The sequence below is a fragment of the Cebus imitator genome, unplaced genomic scaffold, assembly GCF_001604975.1.
Source record: "Cebus imitator isolate Cc_AM_T3 unplaced genomic scaffold, Cebus_imitator-1.0 Scaffold150, whole genome shotgun sequence".
NCBI lineage: Eukaryota > Metazoa > Chordata > Mammalia > Primates > Cebidae > Cebus > Cebus imitator.
In genome coordinates, this window is record NW_016107465.1 from 2,124,500 (window position 1) to 2,145,008 (window position 20,509).

Consider the following 20,509-nt stretch of genomic DNA (forward strand, 5'->3'; position numbering starts at 1 on the left):
TCACCACAACCTTCGCCTCCTGGGTTCAGGCAATTCTCCTGCCTCAGCCTCCTGAGTAGCTGGGACTACAGGCACGCGCCACCATGCCCAGCTAATTTTTTGTAGTTTTAGTAGAGACGGGGTTTCACCGTGTTGACCAGGATGGTCTCGATCTCTTGACCTCGTGATCCACCCGCCTCGGCCTCCCAAAGTGCTGGGATTACAGGCTTGAGCCACCGCGCCCGGCCCATTAGGTCTTTTCTAATAACAACTATACATTCTAAAGTTTTAAATTTTGAGTTATTCATAAACTGAAATAAACCTTTAAATTATTTACTTATTTTGATCTTCAGACTATGTGTTTGTCAATGGGCAACTTAGCCTGTTTTCTCAGTCCTGCAAATGTGTATCTTCTATATTCACTCATGAAGGACGACAAGTCTAGTATAAAATTTGGGGGGTTATTTCTTTTAAATCACTTTTACTGTTCTTTTATTATCTTCTAAAATTAGCTTTGCAGAGAAAGTCTTAAGCTAAGAATTCCTGTTTTGCTTAGTTTTCGGATGTTTTTTCATTTTGTATTGTAATGAAAACATGTATATTTTAGGACTAGTCTAGGGGATGCAACTCTTTTCATTAATATGTCCTGGAAAACATAAAGTATTTTTAGCCCACCTGGAACATTTTTGATCAAATATGACTTTGATTCGTGGCAAAGATCACCATGGAGCTTCAGAGCATGGGCTCTGAAGTATATGAGAAACCTGCCTTCAAATTCCTGTTCTGCTTCTTACTAGTTACACGGCTTTGGGAAAGAAAGTTAATATTTCTAAGCCTTAGTTTCCATGCCTATAAAAAGGGAATAATAATGCTGTTTATCTCACGGGGTTGCGTGTTTATTAAGTGAAGTTATATACAGAAAGCACTCAGTGGAGCATCTGGCAAATAGGAAAGACTCAATAATTGTTAGTCCTCAGAGCAAGGTAAAGCTGATACTATGAAGCCAGATGTGTTTCCTGTCCTCCAAATCCATCGTTTTGGCTTCCTTGTCTTCTCTTTCCTTAAAAATATGTAAGAAGTTCTCACATTTGTATTCCACATCATTAACTCAGCTTTCCATCATATCAGTTCCACCTATCCATGTCAGTTTACACCTTCCAGTACATCCTTTGCTTTTGTTATTACCACTTTATACTCCTCATAATCTTCCTTATTCTCACTCAGTTTGCTTTATCGCTTCATTGATTCCCTTTTTCCTGCACTGTGTTTTCCATAAGCTCCATCTTATTGTTATTCTAGTCTGGACTCTTCTCTTTTTCTCACCATTTCTTTTTCCTTTCACTGTACTCTCCTCTTACATTTATTTCTTCTTCTTTTCTTTGTCCTTTCTTTGTTTCCATTATTTCCTTTTTAAAAAAAAAAACTATTCATTCTCAATTAAAAAGAAAAAAAAACTGGCTTCAGAAAGGCTGTGGCTCTGCCCTTGCTTTGCTTAGTCTCCAAGCACAGACCTACTCACCTCTGCCATTGAAGAATGCGATGAGAGACAAAGTTCCCTGTCCAATTCTGAGATTCTAGCAGAGATCTCTCTGAAGTGAAACGACCATTTCCTACCCCTTCTGACAAAACTGGAGGCTGAAAGGCCAGTCCCCACAAGCATTGTTAACCTACTCTTTCCATCATGCCCCTCGTCCAGTCCAAGATGGTGCAGGTGGCGAGGGTCAGAGCTGAGGCTCTAGAATCAGGCTGCCTGGGCCAGTCTCATTTGTGGCTAATTGTGTGACTTTGAGGAGGATCATTAAACTTTCTCTTCTTTGATGTCCTTTTATTTTAGAAATGAAAGTAATAACAGTATTTGACGCACAGGACTGTCATGAATAATAGATGAAATACTGAACATGGAATATTTTTGATAGTGCATGTGCCTGGCACACAGTGAGCCTTCAATACATGCCATCTACTATGCCATAATTTTGGAGATACATCTTTTAGGAAATGTCTTCAGTAGTAAGAAAGAGGGTTGTACAAGAAGAAATCCATGAGTTCTCAGTCAGGATGCTGACTCAAGGCTACCAAAGTCAAGGCTACCAAGGCCAAGGTCTTTGTAGGGTTTTGTTTATTTTCTGAATGGTTGCTGCAGCTCAAATCATCATATCCACATTCCAAATAAAAGGAGAAAAGAAAAAACGATGCAGGACTGGGAATCCTCATAGTAGGAAAGCAGAGCTTTCTCAGAAATGCCAAGTAATCTTAGGCTTTATTAGTCAGAACTCTGTCTCCTGTGTACCCCTCACCATCAGGGAGTCTGGACAGATACCATTACGGCATCCCAAGATATACAATAGTGGGAGAAAATGAAAAACAAAGGTAAAAATTATTTTCCTCATAGTCACATTAGCCATAAGGTTTTCTTAAATACTTCCAACATTTTTGTAATAGATTTCTCTGAGTCTTCATTGATTTTTTCCTGTGTATGTGTGTGCGGTGTGTACTTTTTAAAATATTTTTTGTTTCTATTGATGATGTCTAATAATTAGACTGCTAGGAATTGATACACTAAACCAGGAGTTGCTAAAATAGGCATAATAATTCAGCCATAAAAAAGTGAAATCATGTTTTTTACAGCAATGTGGATGGACTAGAGATCATTATCTTAAGTGAAACAAGTCAGACACAGAAAGACAAAATACTGCATGTTCTCACTTAAAAGTGAGAGCTAAATAATGTATGCACATGAATGTCGAGTGTGGAGTGATGGACAATGGAACTGAGAAGTTGGAGGTAGTGGGAGGAGGTTAGATGATGAGAAATTAACTAAGGGGTACAGCATACATTGTTTGGATGGTCGGTTTCCTAAAAGCCTTGATTTCATGACTTTGCAATATATGCATGTGACAAAGGTACACTTGTACCCCATAAGTTTCTACAATTTTTTTAAAAAGGCATAATAACATTTTCTTCAAATTCTAGAACTCAGAATACTTAGTTATTTTCATTAAAGTTGACAAAGCTGATCCTTGAAAAGCCTCATTTAAAAATATACTTGAATAAATATCTAGAGAAGCATCATTTTAATTCTTTTACTTAACAGGAAAAAATTGGTGAAAAAGGCTATAAAGTAATTTCAAATCATGATAATAATGGAGATGCAACCACAGATTTCTGTTGCCTCTCCAAGGGTTTAACTACTGGCTTTTGAGTTGAGTACTCTGCAAATCTCTGAACTGTATAGAGAAGTATCCAAAGCACTTCAGTCTGGCAGTTTGGCTAAGTAAATAAGTATACTTGTAGTCCTTATTCTAACATTTGATACTCTAAAGCACTCTGATATCAAACCAAAGAACATCTCACCATCCTCCACAATGACATCAATGGCTAACCATCAAGAGGGAAGATCTTCCACACATAGAGTGGATTTATTAACAGTCCTAGTGGGTCCAAAAAGTTAATTCCCCAGCCAGTCAAATTGCCACCTACACCATGGGCTTGTGAAAACCAAATCTTTTTGACAAATCTTAGTAGCATTGTTCTTTCACTGAGCAGAAATATACCAAGGCGTTCAAGGTGTAAAATTGTCGTTTTATTTATCTGTTAGACTATAAAACATGTTACTAATGTTTAGGAACATTGCAGAAAGCCTAATTAAATACAGATTCATCAAATGCTGGTGTAAATTCAGCAAAAGTAGTCCTTTTGAGTTATAATGGTACAGTAGGTTCTTAATCTCGATAAATCATCATGATGCTTGTCTTTGGTAGCCTATCGTATGCCAAGCTCTTTATATCCATCACCTCAAATTCTTTCAACCGTCTTGTGGAGCCAGCATTATTTTCTCCACATTACGGCTGAGGAAACAGCCCACGAGAGGTTCAGTAAATGGTCCAATGTTACAGAACTATCACGTAGGAGACCATGATTCCCCCTAGGTCTTCCTGACCCTGAAGCGTAATTTACACCATTCTCATGTGATTACGAGCTGTAGAACGCAAAACGAAATGTATTATATTTTGAATGACAAATAGAAATAAGGGGGGTAACCATGTCTTCCTACAGGACTTAGTCTGTTAGCCTAGAACTGCATAATTTATCCATGCTAAGTCCTGGGACAGCCTACAGAATAAGCAGAAAAGGGAAACTGAGCAAGAATTTCTCACAGGTTGAGGGGGATACATTTAGAAACACTCGTACTGTCACATTTTGCCTACTCTCAATGGTTTCTAAGCTTGGGGAATAAATAAAGGCCAGAACTAGATTCTGGGTTATGGATTTGAATAAAAAGAGGCCTTAAGGATCTTATTCAGGGTGCATTTGTTGGAGGGAGTTAGGTATACAGAGAGACCTGGTGGAAAGCTTCATAATTGTGATTTGATTTCAATGCATGTGATCTCAAATGAGTGTCTGACCTTTCTTCAAGTTCTATTTTGTAAGAGCTTATGTAGCAAAGTATTTTGAAGAAATGATTTTTGAGCTTGCAAACAAAATATTATTTTTTCATAGGAGCTGCATAAAATGTAATTTTTGTCTTTTAGTTGCAGTAAATATTTGCAGTGATAAGCCAGGATTTCTAAGGAAAAGAAGACACTTCACCTTCAATGACAGCATATTTCATTATAAATTCAGGGCTAACTTTTCTTAAGTGTATTTAGAATCCAATGTCATTACCTTGGTTTAGAGTAAATCCAGGGGATTAGAATATTTTCACAAATAAAACTTTGACTTTGCTTGATCCTGAACCAATTTTTTCTTTTCTTTTGTTTTTCCACTTTGGTTCAGGATTCAAAGAACCATAAATGGGTATTTGGGCAATACCGGTACAACTCACGTTTCTAAACCTTGAGGTATTGTTAACTGTGTTTTCCAATATTACAAACCAATTTTAGGCCAATTTGAATTATTGTAGAACACGAAACAAAACAAAGCAAAACAAATACACCCCCAGTAGCAGATACTGCGGCTCGCAGTGGGACAGACAATTTCATGATCCTTTGGGGCTCTTCATTACCTAACAAAAGAAGGATGGTTTTCTCTGTTGGACAGTCGATATTTTTTTCTTGAATTACCACTTTCATACACTGGCTGCAATCAGAGTAATGTTTTTATGATCTCAGCAAGCTTTAAGGACTTCCTGCCTCATCTTTGTGTCTCCAGATCACAATGGATATGTTCCCATCACTGCCTATTTCTTTTAGCAGTGACAGTAAGTTTCTGACTGCTTGTTCCTATTTCTATTTTACATAATCTTAAAAAACTGGTTTTATTTTGGATTGAAGAAGACTAGTTTCATCTTGGATTGGTTTTGAACATTTAGTAAGTTGGATATTTGTGATTGCTGATTGGATTGGTCATGCCCTTTTCCCATTGATCTGGGCCTCATCATTTCATTAGATAGAATCACTCTTTTATTTTAGGATTGCTCTTTTAGGAAACGGTTTCATTATCTGGGCTAGCTGTGTTGCTCCTCTTATTGATGAATTCTCTTTCTGTAATAAGATGTGTATCTGTTGTCTTTTTTTTATCAGCTGCCGCTAAATTACAATGAGGATGTATTAGGGTGGTAGATTGACTGGGAGGTTGGTTATTTTTTTTTCTCTTTAATAAGTGCAGATGAGTCAGTCACCCAAGATTTCAAATTGGTCCTTGTTTTTAAAGACCACCAGGTACAGATATATTTCCAGCACTCACACATCTGTAGCATTATCCGGGAAAACTCTTTGGTGAAGGATTTTTTTTTTCTTTTTTAGTTTAAGTGCTAGCAGTTGCACTTAGCCCAACAAGAAGCACTACACAAAATGTCTCTCTTGGGATATGTCTGTCTTCTTGTAAACCTAGTGTTGGGCCCATGAAATACTCTGAACTGCGCAGAGTAAAAGTGTAATGCAAACACCAGGTAGTGATAGTGTCATTATTTATAATGTTTTTGCAGCTGAAAAGTAGAACGCTCGAAGTATTTAAGGTGAGGTTCAGCTGAAGTTCATTGACTGGAGAAGAGTCACCTAGCCAGGCTGTGAACACATCCAAGTGTGGCCATGGCAGGCAAGATGACACGTTCATAACAGTAATGGTATACAATAATACACTGATGTTATGATATACAGTATACATGTAAACTATTATAAAAATTATATGATTCTCCTGGTGTATTATTTTTCTGTTTACCTTTGAAAGAATGGGCAAAACTTAGGCCTTTGGAACCTGCAAAACAAATTAAGACTCAGGAATCTTCTGAATGCTCTGGTAAACAAAAGTCAACTGAGTCAAGACAGAGTGTGTGTGTACAAAGAGTATGTAACCATGAGGACACGAGCTGCCAGACTTGGCTTTTTGATGCAGTTGTCAAAGAACTTCCTGACAAACAGATGTGTGTGTGTGTCTTCACCTTTGTAGATCCATTTGGAAACAGTGTGATATGGTGATTGATAGCATAAGTTATGCAGCCAAGTTCAGCTGGTTTGAATTCTAGTTCTGCCACTTACTACCTGTGTATTTGAGTTACTGTGTGTAACTGAAAGCTTTAGTTTTGTCGTCTATGAAACGGAAATAGGAATGTTACCCACATCATATGATTTTCAATATCGTGCCACAATGATGCACGTAAAACATACAGTGTCTAGCCCTGGCCAAGTGCTAACTAAATGTTGGTTATTCTATGAATTCAGTAAAGCATGCAAAACTAGAAATGATTGTATATACAGAACTCCCCGGAAAGTCATGGTCATTTCATTGGTTTGAAAGGTGATAGATAGCTACCCATATCTTGTAGGTATTTATAAATGTTACTCTTTTATGTATATTTTTATTTAAGGGCATTTATTAATAATCCCAGGAAGAAATTTGAGGGGTGTGTAGTATAACTACATGTGATTTGTTATAGGGCGGTGGCCATGAGACTCAGGATTGGGCGATATTGTTCTTTTCTCCAGGTGGGTTAGACTTTTGATCTCTCAGTAGTTACTTGATTCAAAGCTCTTGCTGTACAAGTCTGTCTATTCTTGGAGATCAGAGAGATCTTGGTTTTCAGAGGCCAAGATACTCGGTTTGGGTCCAAGATACTTTGCAGAGTGGAATAGGTCTTAGGGAATCCTACATTATGGTTGTGGACTGTGGAGTTCCTTGTAAAGAGAGCTCAGCCTTCTCTCTGCATTTGCTTTATAAATGCCTTACAAAATCTCTCGTAGTTTGACTTAGTCTTCACTTCCACATCATCCCTGTAAGTATCAATACAAATAAAAAATAAGATGTGAATCATACATTTCCGTAAACAAAAGTCCTCTCTGGATACTAGCAATAAATAAATAATGTCCTGCAAAATTAACCTATGGCTGTTTCCTGAGCTAATTATCTTCCCACAGATAGAAACGTTACTGATTCTAGGTCCACTGGTTTTTCAATTTATCCTCCTCACTTTATTTTGGTTAAATTCAGGAAATTCTCAAATCAGATCATTTCTCAAGTTCTCCATTATCAAGTGTCAGAGTAAAACCATCCAAACACCTCCTCTTTCCACGTGCAGTTCCAATTTCCTGAAGCTAATTTCTTCTTTTTAATTACAAGCACTCCAAGAATTAGGTTTTGCTACTTAGCATGAGAACAAGTAACTCATATTTCTTCAGTCTGAGTTTGAATGCAGGAGCCTTCCTGAATCTGCCAGAATACAGGTGCTTAAGGTATAAGATCAATGTAAATGTCCCCTGTTCTATTATAATTATTAAATTTTTATTGCTAAGTTTCACTAGGGAAAATGTGGATCTTCCAATGATCAGAATTTCTTGCTAGATTTTTCCTTAGGAATCTTGCCCTGGTGGTAGGTAACATGAGACACTGACTTCTTTTCTTTTTTTCTCCTCCCTAAACGGGAACGTGAAAGTTTTAACTGTGTGTCAATGTTATTTTAAAATAACTAGGTTAATTTAGATATTTTCATCAAATCCAAATGGGCTCTTTGGTGTCTCGCTGTTTACTCATGACAAAACAAAAACATAAATGTTCACTTGGGAGGATTCTACTTTATTATAAATAAGTGGCTAGAATGTCTTTTTGGACCAAGATTTCTTGCTGTTTTTGCCCTTCACCCTAATAACTAGGACATCACATCTTAGGCAGAGCTAGAACATCTTATGTTGCGACTGGCATTCAGAATTATCCCTTGACTCATTTTCTGATTTTCCTGACAGTAGTGCATTGGGTCTCCTGAATGATCATGTGAATTTAGTGTTAGTCAGCAAAGGGTCAAATCATGCTATTTGTTTTAGAAGCAAAACATCCTACCTCTTGGATTCCACCAAGTAGCCTCCCTCCCTTAATTGAAAGTTTCTTGCTTTATTGGGTTCTAAAATTGGTTCGTAACAAGTGCTATATCCTAATAAAATAATTGTTTCCATTGTTCTCATATTTTTAAAGTTCATACAGATAGGTTTTAATTTCCAAAATTCAAGTTCTTTTGTTAATGTAACTTTACCTTGCAGTCTAGATCCAGTCTTACTCCACTCTGGAAACTTAAAAAAATGGCAATACTCACTCTCCTCTTATTTTTAATCTAAGAGCATAACAGAAAAAGAATCAGAACTCAATAGCACTTTTCTTTCCCCATTTCTTTCATATTCAAGCCACCAAATTAGAGCTGTGGCTGCAAATTTAGCAAAACGTTTTGCTATCTACCACTTCCAAATAGCTTATCATGCACCAGGCACAAGGTTAAGTACTTGGCATTATTTTAACGGATTCAATCAGTACAACGAAGTAAAGCAGATATTAGCATCCATGTTCTAAGTGGGGATACTAAGACTTTCAGAGGTTAATTTCACATGGATAGAAAATGAAGGAGCCAGAATCTGATCACTAGACCCCTTCCTACTAGAAGGCCACCCTGACCACCCTAAAAAACACAGATGTGGTGAGTATGATGGGAAAAAAATATAGTATAAAGTGAATCAACATAAAGGCCCTATCATGAAAAATTAGATATAATTAAGATATTAAGTTCTCCCTCTGCCTGAAAGACCCCAATGTCCATACACCTACAAAAGAGAGTGGAGGAAGACTACCCCAAACCCCATCAAACCTCAAGGCAGGTAGTGAGTAATTTTCTCCTCTTTAAAGATTCTCTCCCATCCTTTGCAAATATGACTGCTAAAGTGAAGGTGGCTGGTGGGAAACAAATAAAATGGCTGCACACATTGCATGAAAATTGCCGTATTTCCTAGTTAAGTGAAAGATCAGCACACCTCAGAGTTCAAGACTGAATTGAATAAGTATCCTGATTAGAATTGCATGCATGTGCTAAGTCAAACACCTTCGAGTATATACATAGTCTGTGAAAGGGAATAAAAGTCTTTGTGTATGTGCTTGGATTTGTTTTCCGTGTGTTTATGATTATCATTGCAGTTCTCCAATGAAAGTGTCTCCTACTCAGTAGTCTCTTTTGTACTCTTCAGTGCTAGTAGCCATAAAAACTAGGTATCTAATAACACAGTATAACAACTACCCATTGTAAATTAAGAATACTGTTAGAGCTGTCTGTGCCTTGGAGCCAGTCTTTGGGTTCTGTACATATTCTCGTCCTTAAAAATGCTGAAAATTAGGATGCTGTTTCATCGAGATTTTTCCATAGCCCACATATATATGTGTAGAAGGTTAAACATTGCTAAGGTCTTTTGGTAAATTGCAACTCAATTACCTAACTATTTGATGATTCAAGAAGGAATGTTCCAGAGGCCTTCTGTTTTGATTTGAGCTTACTGTAATCTTCTGATGATGATGCAAGCTTTTATACAAAGGATGACAGCGCCATAGTGGGCAGCCATTTTGTTGAGGAAACTGGAAACACTCACCCTTTTAAAAACTAAGCTGCCCTGACTACAGTCTTATTATTTCTTCAGTTCAAGGTTACATTTTCTGCCTCCCACAGACTAATGTCACTTCTCCATGTTGAGAACAAGAGCGGCATTTGGCATTTGGTTATCCCAAACCCAAATCTCTGACCCTTTGTTTTTAGTACCTTGCCATCTTGATTTTGCTTTTTTAATTTGCTTGTGACTCTCTGCTTCCCCCATCTTTTTTTTTTTTTTGGTACAATGATTCTTACCTTGTCTTTCCCCAGTCCGTTTCTGACCTGGAGAGACGTGCAGCATGTTATTGTCAGGACTTCCCGTGCGGGACATTTGAACGCTAATGACTGGAAAACCAATGCTGCTGGTTTTAAGGGTGAGAACTTCTTTCATATTCTGTCACAGGCAAAATATTTTTATTTTTCCCCCATTTTAAATGGAGAGCAGGAAATAGAGCCCCTTAAACGAAACTTTAAATTTTGTGCTGACACACAAAGAGCTCGATCTTTTAGTAAATAAAAGGCAGATTGATTTTTTTTTAAGTTAAAACTACACAGATAAGGCAGATTTCTTTGGCCTTCCCACATCATAGGTCAGTTTTTTAAAAGATCTACCAACTCCCAGATAGAGTCGACCTATGGACCCCTGATTAGTTTATTATTTGCTGTCATTGAATATCTAAGTGATATTTATAGTAATGTATTTTAAAATTCCTCACCATCTATAGGACTACTTCCACTTAAATAATAACTGATATGTATTGTTCATTTACTGTAGCCCTGTTTGTTGCTAAGGCCATGCATTCTACAAATTTTGTTTTTGTTTGTTTGAAAATCTTCCACAAACAGAAAAACAGGCAATAATTCTAAGAAATGTGACTTTATATAAACTAAAAATTCTGATGAAGCTTTATAATGTCCAGTCCTTATGCAATTGTGCACAATATGTAACAAGTACTGAATATTTTCCCATGGCTAATACAGATCATAGTTCTCAAATTCTTATTAACAGTAGCCATTCTATTTGTTGTCATAGGTAATTATGTTATAATAAAAATAAAACAGCTGTATAAAACATATATCCTAAAGTTTAGTATATTTACTCAAGTTGTAAGTGACCTGTTATAATAAACTTGTAATTCATTAATCTAAATTATAACAAAGATTAATTTGTTTATGTCTGCAGACTTAAAACATATTCCCAAATAATCTTAGAATCATCATATATCTGTATGGATGAAATACAGTGTTTCATAGCATAGGGCACATCTACTTAAAAATTGAAGTTCTGCTGGTCAAGCCATCAGTAACATGGTCATGAGCAAGTCATTTAATTTTTAAGGGCCCTAATAATTTAAACATTTCGGATGCTAAGTAATATTATCTACATATCATACCTTACATATCATCTTAATATATCCTTATCTATTTCCTTATATGACCAATATATGCAAATATTTCTGCCAGAATGTATGTTTTAAATTATTTGAAAATGATTTATTATAGACTCATGCTAAAACAAAACCTATAAATATCCTAGCTAACCAGTGCCACATCAATAGTTCTTTGATTAATATCTTCATTGAAGGCTTCACTCTATGTTTAGGAAAAGAATATTTCTCTGCTTTGGAATATTATCAAACACCTTTCCATGCATGTAAACTATATAATGCAGCAGTGTTCAATGAACTTTTAATCTACAGTTGTGAATACCTGTTGGCGTTCCATTCTCTGAAGCCCAAATCAAGACATTTGATCCCAAAGTTGTAATTGTATGGACATCAAAATTATTTAAAATTTGAGTTGTTCCAGAAAATCCAGGATGCAATTTGCCATATGTATGTTTCATTTTGATTAGTTTCCACATGCTCCCAGCTCCTACGATATAAATCCATGAGGCTGCAGGGGAGAGAAGGGGCCGACACATAACCTTGGCTGGTTGAAAGCTGGGATGAACTTCTTAGTAGAAGGATCACAGACTAAGGATGTTAACCTCCGTGAAGCTGAGGAAACTTTAACCCAAATAAATAGCTTAGTTTTACTTATTCCTTTTTGGCAATTTAAAAAGAGCAAATGATTCTAACAAAAATGCAGCTCTTTTGAAAACCTCTGTTGGTTTAGGAGAGGGGGACAGAATTTAGACTAAATCACCAGACCCAAACCTGAATCTAAAGGGGGCTGTGCACTGCTTCTGGCAAGGAGGAAATGGTGTTTTACTATTGCACGTGGCAATATTTAGTATAATATTTCACTCTTCTCTTAGATGGCTGCCAAGAGTAACAATTAAAGTTCACTTTTTCACAGATGAATTCTTCTGAATGGGCTGGGCTCCCAGTGGGATTGTTTTGTAATTTTGTTGATAGCAAGTCCCATATTTCATCTAAACAGGATCATAATAAGATGACTTTAAAAAACAGAGTCATTTTCTTCTCTGCTCTAAACATTACCATTCCCTCCCTAGAGTCCCACAGATAAATGTGATTGAGGCAGAGGCTAGCAGGGGAAGCAGCATGCTTTGGGGAAGTGGAGAATACAGGGCACTAGGACTGCGGACAGATGGTATGACTTTTTATGAAATAGCAACTGGAAAGAACAAAAAAGAGCTAATGCTTAGAAAAGGTTCCCACAACAAGAGCTCAACAAGGGCTTGTATTTAAATTAGGTCAGCCAGCTTTGCAGGTCTTGCTTAGCAGGAATCCATAGTCACGTTTCTCCGTAGACTGGAGAAAACGGAAATTGCCTGCCTACAGAAACCTGTGGTCTTGGGTGCCCTCCTTTGTCCCACCCAACTCAGTCCTAACACTGAGTGAAATATGTGCATGAAACGAAGCTGAAAACACCTGTTCTTCCTTGGGCTTGCTTTTGTGTCCCAGTGTTGAGTAATTTATCAATAACTTGTTCGAAGAGTGTTTAAAAAAAAAAATATGAGAGCAGTTTCACAAATTGCGCTATAGGTAACTGTCAGTAATAGGGACATCAGTGCCCCATCAGAATTCCTTTCTCGTCAGGTAAAGCAGAAGCCACTTACAGTAGCAAACAACTCAGTTTCGGAGTTCGGACATCATTAGACTTGACAGTCTGTGTTATCACTGATAACCTCAGGAAAGCCAACACCCCAATGAATAGCCTCTGCCAAAACCCTACCAAATCCATTTTATACAACCTCCTTACATTCCTTCAGATATACCCCCATGTCCTACATCCTAGGCAGACAGCAGGGCTAGATGATGTACAAACTAGACTTCTGTGCTGCCCTCCTGAAGGCAGACTTGATCTGTCCGTACCCACATGTGTTATGGACTGGAACAGGGATCCTCCTCCTGAAGCAGCTGCTGGCTTGGACAGTTTCTCATCAGGCTAGGAAGCTGGCCTTGACAATTAAAGAATGTGGCTCTCTGATGACTCATCTCTGTTTCTCAGAGAGTGGGATTACCCTGGAGTTGCTCACTGATGAGCTAGGGACAGAGAACTTTCTTCTCCTTTTTCTGTGCCCTCCTTATAAAAGCACTCTGTAAATGACCCTATAATGAGATGACCTCACAGAGAGGGAAGCCACATACAAACATTCTTATGCTAATGTACCTTAATTTGCAATAATTTTAATCAAGCTAAGATTATTCTGTCCTGCTGCTTCTTAAATAATAATAAAAATCTCTTATAGTATAATTAAAATATCTTTTCCAGTAGATTAGTTTTTCAGAATAAACCCGATGAATATATACCTATGGAAACTGACTAAACATTGTTTTGCCTTGCTCATCTTGTGAATAATCCTAGCTAAGTTTTAGACAACAGCTTTTCACTTTAAACCTCCTTCAGAGATTTTTTTTTAATTAAATGGAACAAATATCATGTACCTATCAAAGAATCTTCTTTAGATTCCCCATAAGAATAGGAAATTATTTGCCTTAGACCAGATGAACAGATGTGATATTCTGCCACTAGAGAGATGAAATCCAAATTCTAGTATTTTGCTCCTGACCAATGTTTGCAATGCTCGGAGGTGTCTTTGGCATTAAGTTGTTTGGGATTTTGTTACTATTATTTCTTTCCTCTCTTGATCCCTTCCCTTTCTGCTTATAAAAAGGCTTTCTATTTTGTTTTCTTTCTCTTCTTTTTAATTCTCCTTTGTGTTCCTTAAAACATACGAATTAGCCATAAAAGTGAAGGCTTTTGCCATTCCAGGTGGTTTTTCTTCCTGGAATTTAATGGATGTTATCTCTTTATTTATTTTCCAATATTTCATGAGCACCCTCAGCATGCCAACCCAGCACATGTTGAAGCCCAGAAAGTTAGGGGATGAGGGGAAGAAACGTCAGGGACACCATGACGTTTACTAATCTGGCCTGCCCTGGTATAACTTACATGCAGAAACAAAAATTTACCCTCCACCTAATTTTCTTCAGTCAAGCCCCAACAATCTGCCAGGTCACGTTAGATAAATATTGGTGATCCTTCTCTTATCGTCTAAAATTCAGGTTAATGTCAAAATCAGAGGTCATCTGCTATGGAGTGTGTCTTCTGTGGTGTCTGATGGGTGTTTTGACCAGCTCCATTTGGGTGTAGAGTATATGCAGATCCATAGAGCCATGCGGACGACTTTAATTCAGGCATGTTTCGTAACCCGTGGCTTGTATCATTTCAGGAAGAAGTTAGCTCTTTCTTGTGATCTCCTCCCTTTTGCTGCTATAATCTGAGGAAACTGCATTGTCTACCGACCTTCTCTCCCACCAGTGCCTGAGATGTGCAGGCTGATTCTTGCCCCTGAGTGCTCATCTTTGGTTTGGGTGTGCAGTTCTAATTATAATTGAATGCATGCAACATCAGTGATCTAGTTTTTTTTTGTTTTTTTTTTTTTTTTTTTCAAAGTGTTTATATTGGATTATATGACTGTATACAGTTAAACTCTCTTAAATCTAGGAACAGGAATAGACGTCAGATAATAAATTAGGACCTTCTGTCATCTTTACTAGGCGAAAGAATGAAAAAAATGTCATTGAAAATCAAAAAATGACAACTAAGTGAGAGAGGTTACCACGCCTTCCATTTCACTGCCCTCCCAGACTATGTAAGTCTCTTTTTTTCTACCAGCATGTTGCTGAAACCTCCCCCATCCCCACTGACTCTTTCTTTGACCACAACTAAACTACTAGATTTTTTTTAATTTCTAACTGATTACCCACCGTGGGGAAACAATTGACAGTCTAACATGACTTAGCCTCCGAGGCCTTAACTTTTAATAACCTGTGTTACTTTTAATTGCCGTCATTTTATTTCCACTGGTAGGGTTGATAATCTTAAGATGTTCCAATATATTTTTAATACCTACCTGTCTTGCTTTCAGTTTGTAACACTTACTTAAAAGAATTAGAAGTGCTGAACCCATTAAGCATGCTCTGTGTTCAATCAAAACGAAAGGTTTTGAAATGTGTTTTTGAGTTTTGTTTTGAATATAAAGTGACTTCTGATGTGTTACCATTTGAAAAAGTAAAGTTTCATTTTACTTTATTATTTCACTGTACAAATAGTATACCATCTTCACTACCTGCTATGCTGATACGCTGTTGGTAGCTATGATTTAAGTTACATAATATACTTTAATTGGTCATCTATACATCGTGGTTTTGAAGAAAGGTTGAAGTGAAATGTTATTCATCTGGTCAGTGTCAGAGGTGGTATTAGACTCAGTCAGTTGACTCCAGTCTTGATCCCACTTGCAGAAATAAGGCCCTTCCTACTTGAAAAGACAGAGGGAAGTAAATACACTTGATTCCACCTAATAAAATGTGCTCCCTGGAAATGCCACCTAATATATTATTTTAAGATTCTATGTTTTCTACCATTGTGCACTGTGAAGGTATACCCATTTCATATTTGTTGACTGAAACCCTTTTATGTTTGTGTTTATTGGCCATTGTACAGATGAGCTTCTAGCTCATTTACCAAAAAAAAAAAAAAAAAAAGTGAATCACACAGAATTTAGGAATTTTACCTTTATTCTTTTGTCTGGTAGATGATTTACCCAAACATCTCCATGGGAATATAGAAGTCCTGATAGGAAACTCTGCTTAATTATGGCTTAATCTGGAGTCTTATATCCAAAATGTCCACTTGTCTCATCAGAATGTTCAACTCATACCTACCAAATATGTGATGCTCAAAAATATTTTCTACAAATGGAAAGTGATGTTTTCTCTATGCCTGTCCTTGACTGAATGATGGCATTAGGTTTGTTAGACTTGTGGGGGTTTCATTTTGTTTTGCCCTTTCATCTCTGTCAGTTTTAAATGCATGTGGTTTCACACTGAAAATCCATTCGCAAAATAGAATTAAAATGATGGTTGCACTATTTGCCTGTTATCTCTATATAAGATATAATCAGTTAATGAAGAGAACTATGTTTGGAGTGGTTTTGTGATTTTGCCAAAATCTTAAGGGCCTTTAAATTCAAGTAGAAAGCCTATTAGTGATATTTTCTGTGGCCTTTGAGGAAGCCAATTAAGGTTTTTGCACCTTGGTTTTTATGAAATGTGGATAGCTAATACTAAACATAATGAGAAGAATGAATTCAATGAAAACTGCTTTGAAAATGGAAAATACCAAACAAAAAGAGCCTTAAAAATATATTTTTATACGTGAAGATTTCCACTCCTTGTTCAACCTCCTGCATGGAACTGTAATGTGAATTAGAATGTTTTTGGGGGATTGAAAATTAAGTCAATTACCTGGAGTGGGCTAGAGAAAATATATCAAGGGCTTTATAATAAAATGATTATTAATATGTCACCAAAGTTTTTTATCCATTAATCGTATATCAATGATAATGCAACTATACTTAAATTCTGTTTTGCAAATTAATTTCAATGTTTAAATGTCACCTTAAGTTCAACCTACTAAATCTTTAAAGTTGTAATTAATTGCTTTGACATAGGAACTAATGATAGAAATCTGAGCTGATTGTAACCTGTCAACAGCCTATCAACTCTAGTAATTGATATACAGTATAAATCTGTGAGTTGAAAGTATGATTTTTAACAATGTGTAAAAGTATCTACATTTAAGAGAAAGTAGACATCTCATTTGTGTAACCACCTGAAGAAATTCAAATCTCTAATTCTAATGAGGCTGGACTTTACTTAGGTATTTGTAAGACTCTTCTTTTAGCACATGACTTTGACTATTTTTAATAACAGCAACTCTTAATATTTTGTGGTTATGGTTGATATTTTAGGCAAAGATATATGTCATCAAGCTCTAAGCTTGGGATTATAGAGGATGATGTCAGTCCAAAAGTGTATTTTGACTATAAAGTAATGAAATTGAACCACTCATAATTGGGTTCTGAATCCATTTCCAAAACAAGATGCCCAAAAATGATTTAAGTCAAGACAGTCTTAGCAAAGTACACATACATCCACTCACGCACGCGTGCACACACACACACACACACACACACACACCCCTCTACATTCTTTTACAGGCTATTTTAAAATTCAACAATCATTTTCTTATTTGAGGTTTTGTATTTATTTAAAACAAAAAATTCACTCAGCTCTGAACTCAGTGGTTCACAGAATGGGCTCCAGAGTCCAACAACCTGGAAGTGAATCCCAATCCCAGCTTTATACAGTATGTCTGGTAATCGTCATACATTCTTAATCAACTTTGTTGAGGTAAATTTACATACAATAAAAAACACTATTTTATGTGTACAGTTCAGTGAGTTTTAACACATGCATACATCCATGTGACCATCGCCACCATCTCGAGGTATAGAAACGTCTGTCACCCTAAAGAGTCATTCCGTGCTCCTTCCTCACCCTCTACCCTCCTCCTACCCCGGCAACCACTGATCTACTTTCTGTCCTATAGACTAGATTGTCTTTTGTAGCCTTTCATATAAATTGAATTGTTTGAAACCAGCTTCTTTCTTGCCATGTAAGATTTTCGAGATTCATCTGTGTTGTTAAGTCAGGCATTCTCACCATAAAAAAGAATGAGACCGAGTCTTTGAAAGAATGTGGATGGAGCTGGAGGCCATTATCCTCAGCAAACTAACCCAGGAACAGAAAACCAAATACCACATGTTCTCACTGATAAATGGGAGCTAAATGATGAGAACTTGTGAACACAAAGAAGGAACAACACCCACTGGGGTCTACTTGACAGGGGAGGGTGGGAGGAGGAGGAAGAGGAGCAGAAACAATAACTATTGGATACTGGGCTTAATACCTGGGTAATGAAATAATCTGTACAATCAAGCCCTGTGACATGAGTTTACCTATATAGCAAACCTTCATATGTACTCCTAAACCTAAAATCAAAGTTAAAAACAATAAAATAAGTAATGTTTTACATTTTTTAAAGTATATCAGGCATTAATTCTCTGTTATTGCTACTTAGCATTCCACTGTATGAATATAACACAATGTCTATGCCCATTCACTTTTTCATGGAACATTTTATTGTTTCTGGTTCCAGGTTAGTATGAGTACAACTGCTCCAAATAGTTATATTTTTATGTGGACAAATCATAATTTTTAAATACTAGAAAAGTCATCTTTAATTTGAACAGAGACCCTGAAGAGTAAAGGGACAATCTAAGTGGCTAACTAAACATAGAGCATTTCAGGCAAGGTGAATAGCACGTACAAAACCTGTTCAAAGAAAGCAAGGAAGCCATCCTAGCTGGGGTAGAGTGGGCAAAGGCAAGAATGAGGAACATAGTATCGTATAAAGAATGTAATGCCTCTCTTTGTTCATAGTATGTACTTAAGTAAAATTATGAGCTATATGTCATGTATTGTAATATAACATATTCAGTTAATATTCTGTTCAGATTTTTGTAAGATAAGAATTCAGCATATTTTATATAGAGATACAGATGTGGGTGTGTATAGCGCTATACCCGTTAACATGGAATTTGCACCTTAGAAATGAAATTTGGTCCACTATCACTTTCAAATATTAGACTCACTACATTGTAGTCACATCTCTCATGACACGTGTTTTCTCATCTTTGTAGTCATTAGGTACCTTTCTCTAATTGACAGAAGTCCCACATGGGCATCCCCGTTGCATGGAATTCTGTCGTGATTTCTCCCAAAGCTAATTTAGGCTATTGTTTTCATTTCATATTGTCAGTGATTTTAGTTGGTGGTTCTGGATAAATCATTAACCTTCTTATTTGTTTTCCCTTTTTTATAAGATTGCTTGGATTTCAGTAAACAGTACTTGGGCTCAGAAGTGTTGGAAAAAGTATAATCTGCCAATGATTATGAATTATATTAATGTCACATGCCTAGCCTAAATAAAACATAAATAAATACAGTGAGAGGGTGGAGGGTGTTTGAGAACTTGAGGATTACCAAAAGTTGGGGAACCAAGCTTATCTGGAATACTATAGTTTGCTTTTTTCCTTTTTTTAATTTTTTTTTTTTTTTGAGACAGAGTCTTGCATTGTCGCCCAGGCTGGGGTGCAGTGGTGCAATCTCTGCTCACTGCAACCTCCGCCTCCCAGGTTCAAGCAGTTCTCTGCCTCAGCCTCCCAAGTAGCTGGGATTACAGGCACATGCCACCACGCCCGGCTAATTTTTTGTATTTTTAGTAGAGACAGGGTTTCAGCATTGTGGCCAGGCTGGTCTTGAACTCCTGACCTTGTGATCTGCCCACCTTGGCCTCCCAAAGTGCTGGGATTACAGGCGTGAGCCACCACATCTGGCCAGTTTCTTTAAACAAGTATCTTCTTTTGTTTGTGTTTCCCGGGGACTGGAAATTATAACTGGAGGAGACAGCTATGGTGAAGGCAACAGATCAGGGGAAGGGGCAAAAGAGAGGGCCCAGTGTGCAAAAGGGACAGATACAGTGTGATGAGGAAAGTAATGTCAAAAAAAATCAAAAGCAAAGCTACTTGAATCCTAGAGTTAGGAGTTCTCATTTGATTTGAAAAACATTTTGGAGCCACTGCGGTGATTTGATAAAGTGAGCTAGATAATAGTAATGACTTTCAAGCAAGTTGATTCAAGTTGCTATAGTCTGATGTCAAAAAGAATATTATTTCTTAAACTGATGGTGTGAATCCATTGTTCCTATGACATATCTTAGAAAATGGCATGTATGTAACAAATTGACTGGTTGAAATGAAAGGAAATTGTCTTGCAGTGATCATTTTATATCATCTTAGTATGCAATTATGTATTCATGACCTTAAGACTGCGACATTCAGCGAAATTTTTTATCATCTCTTGGCCTCCTTCTAAATGAGGAAAGTTATAGAGTTGGGATATATAATCATCTTTGCTACATCTCTCCCCCACCTTTTTTTTTTTTAAGAAGAGAAAGAAATGCTTTCTGAAATGACTTTTTAATAAACCCTGAGCAAAGGGCGTGGTGCCAAGATTGCTTCTTGAAAAATGTCAGGTCAGTAATTGTGCTTTAAGAAGCCTTCACAAATTTCTTTTGACCAAAGTCTTTTCTCTGGTTGTTATTGCTCACCATGACGTCCAAAAAGCCACCTGACTTCCTGTATTTGAATTTCGTTTTAGCATACAATTGTAGTCTTTGTATTTGCCATATAACCTCACAAACATTTAAAGAACGCAAGTATACATAATTGCGGTGGGCATCTTGAGTTGCTGTATGCCTGTTATGCAGGCAGAATGATAGGAGCACTTAGGGTTTATGAATGACTTTTCCTCCTTCCAAGTA

The 20,509-nt window shown here is 36.9% G+C and overlaps 1 protein-coding gene across 4 annotated transcripts in view; it reads left to right on the top strand.

Moving 5' to 3' along the window:
* The window catches only part of PCSK5 (proprotein convertase subtilisin/kexin type 5), a 461,778-nt gene that overhangs the window by 232,227 nt on the left and 209,042 nt on the right, over positions 1-20,509 (top strand). For 3 of the 4 annotated variants that reach the window (XM_037743744.1, XM_017543248.2, XM_037743743.1), the window contains exon 10: positions 10,076-10,179. In XM_037743744.1, coding sequence (XP_037599672.1) covers positions 10,076-10,179 — 104 coding nt within the window. Of the gene's footprint in view, positions 1-10,075; positions 10,180-14,447; positions 14,871-20,509 lie in introns of those variants that run through there. The other variant, XM_017543249.2, reaches the window with a different exon arrangement.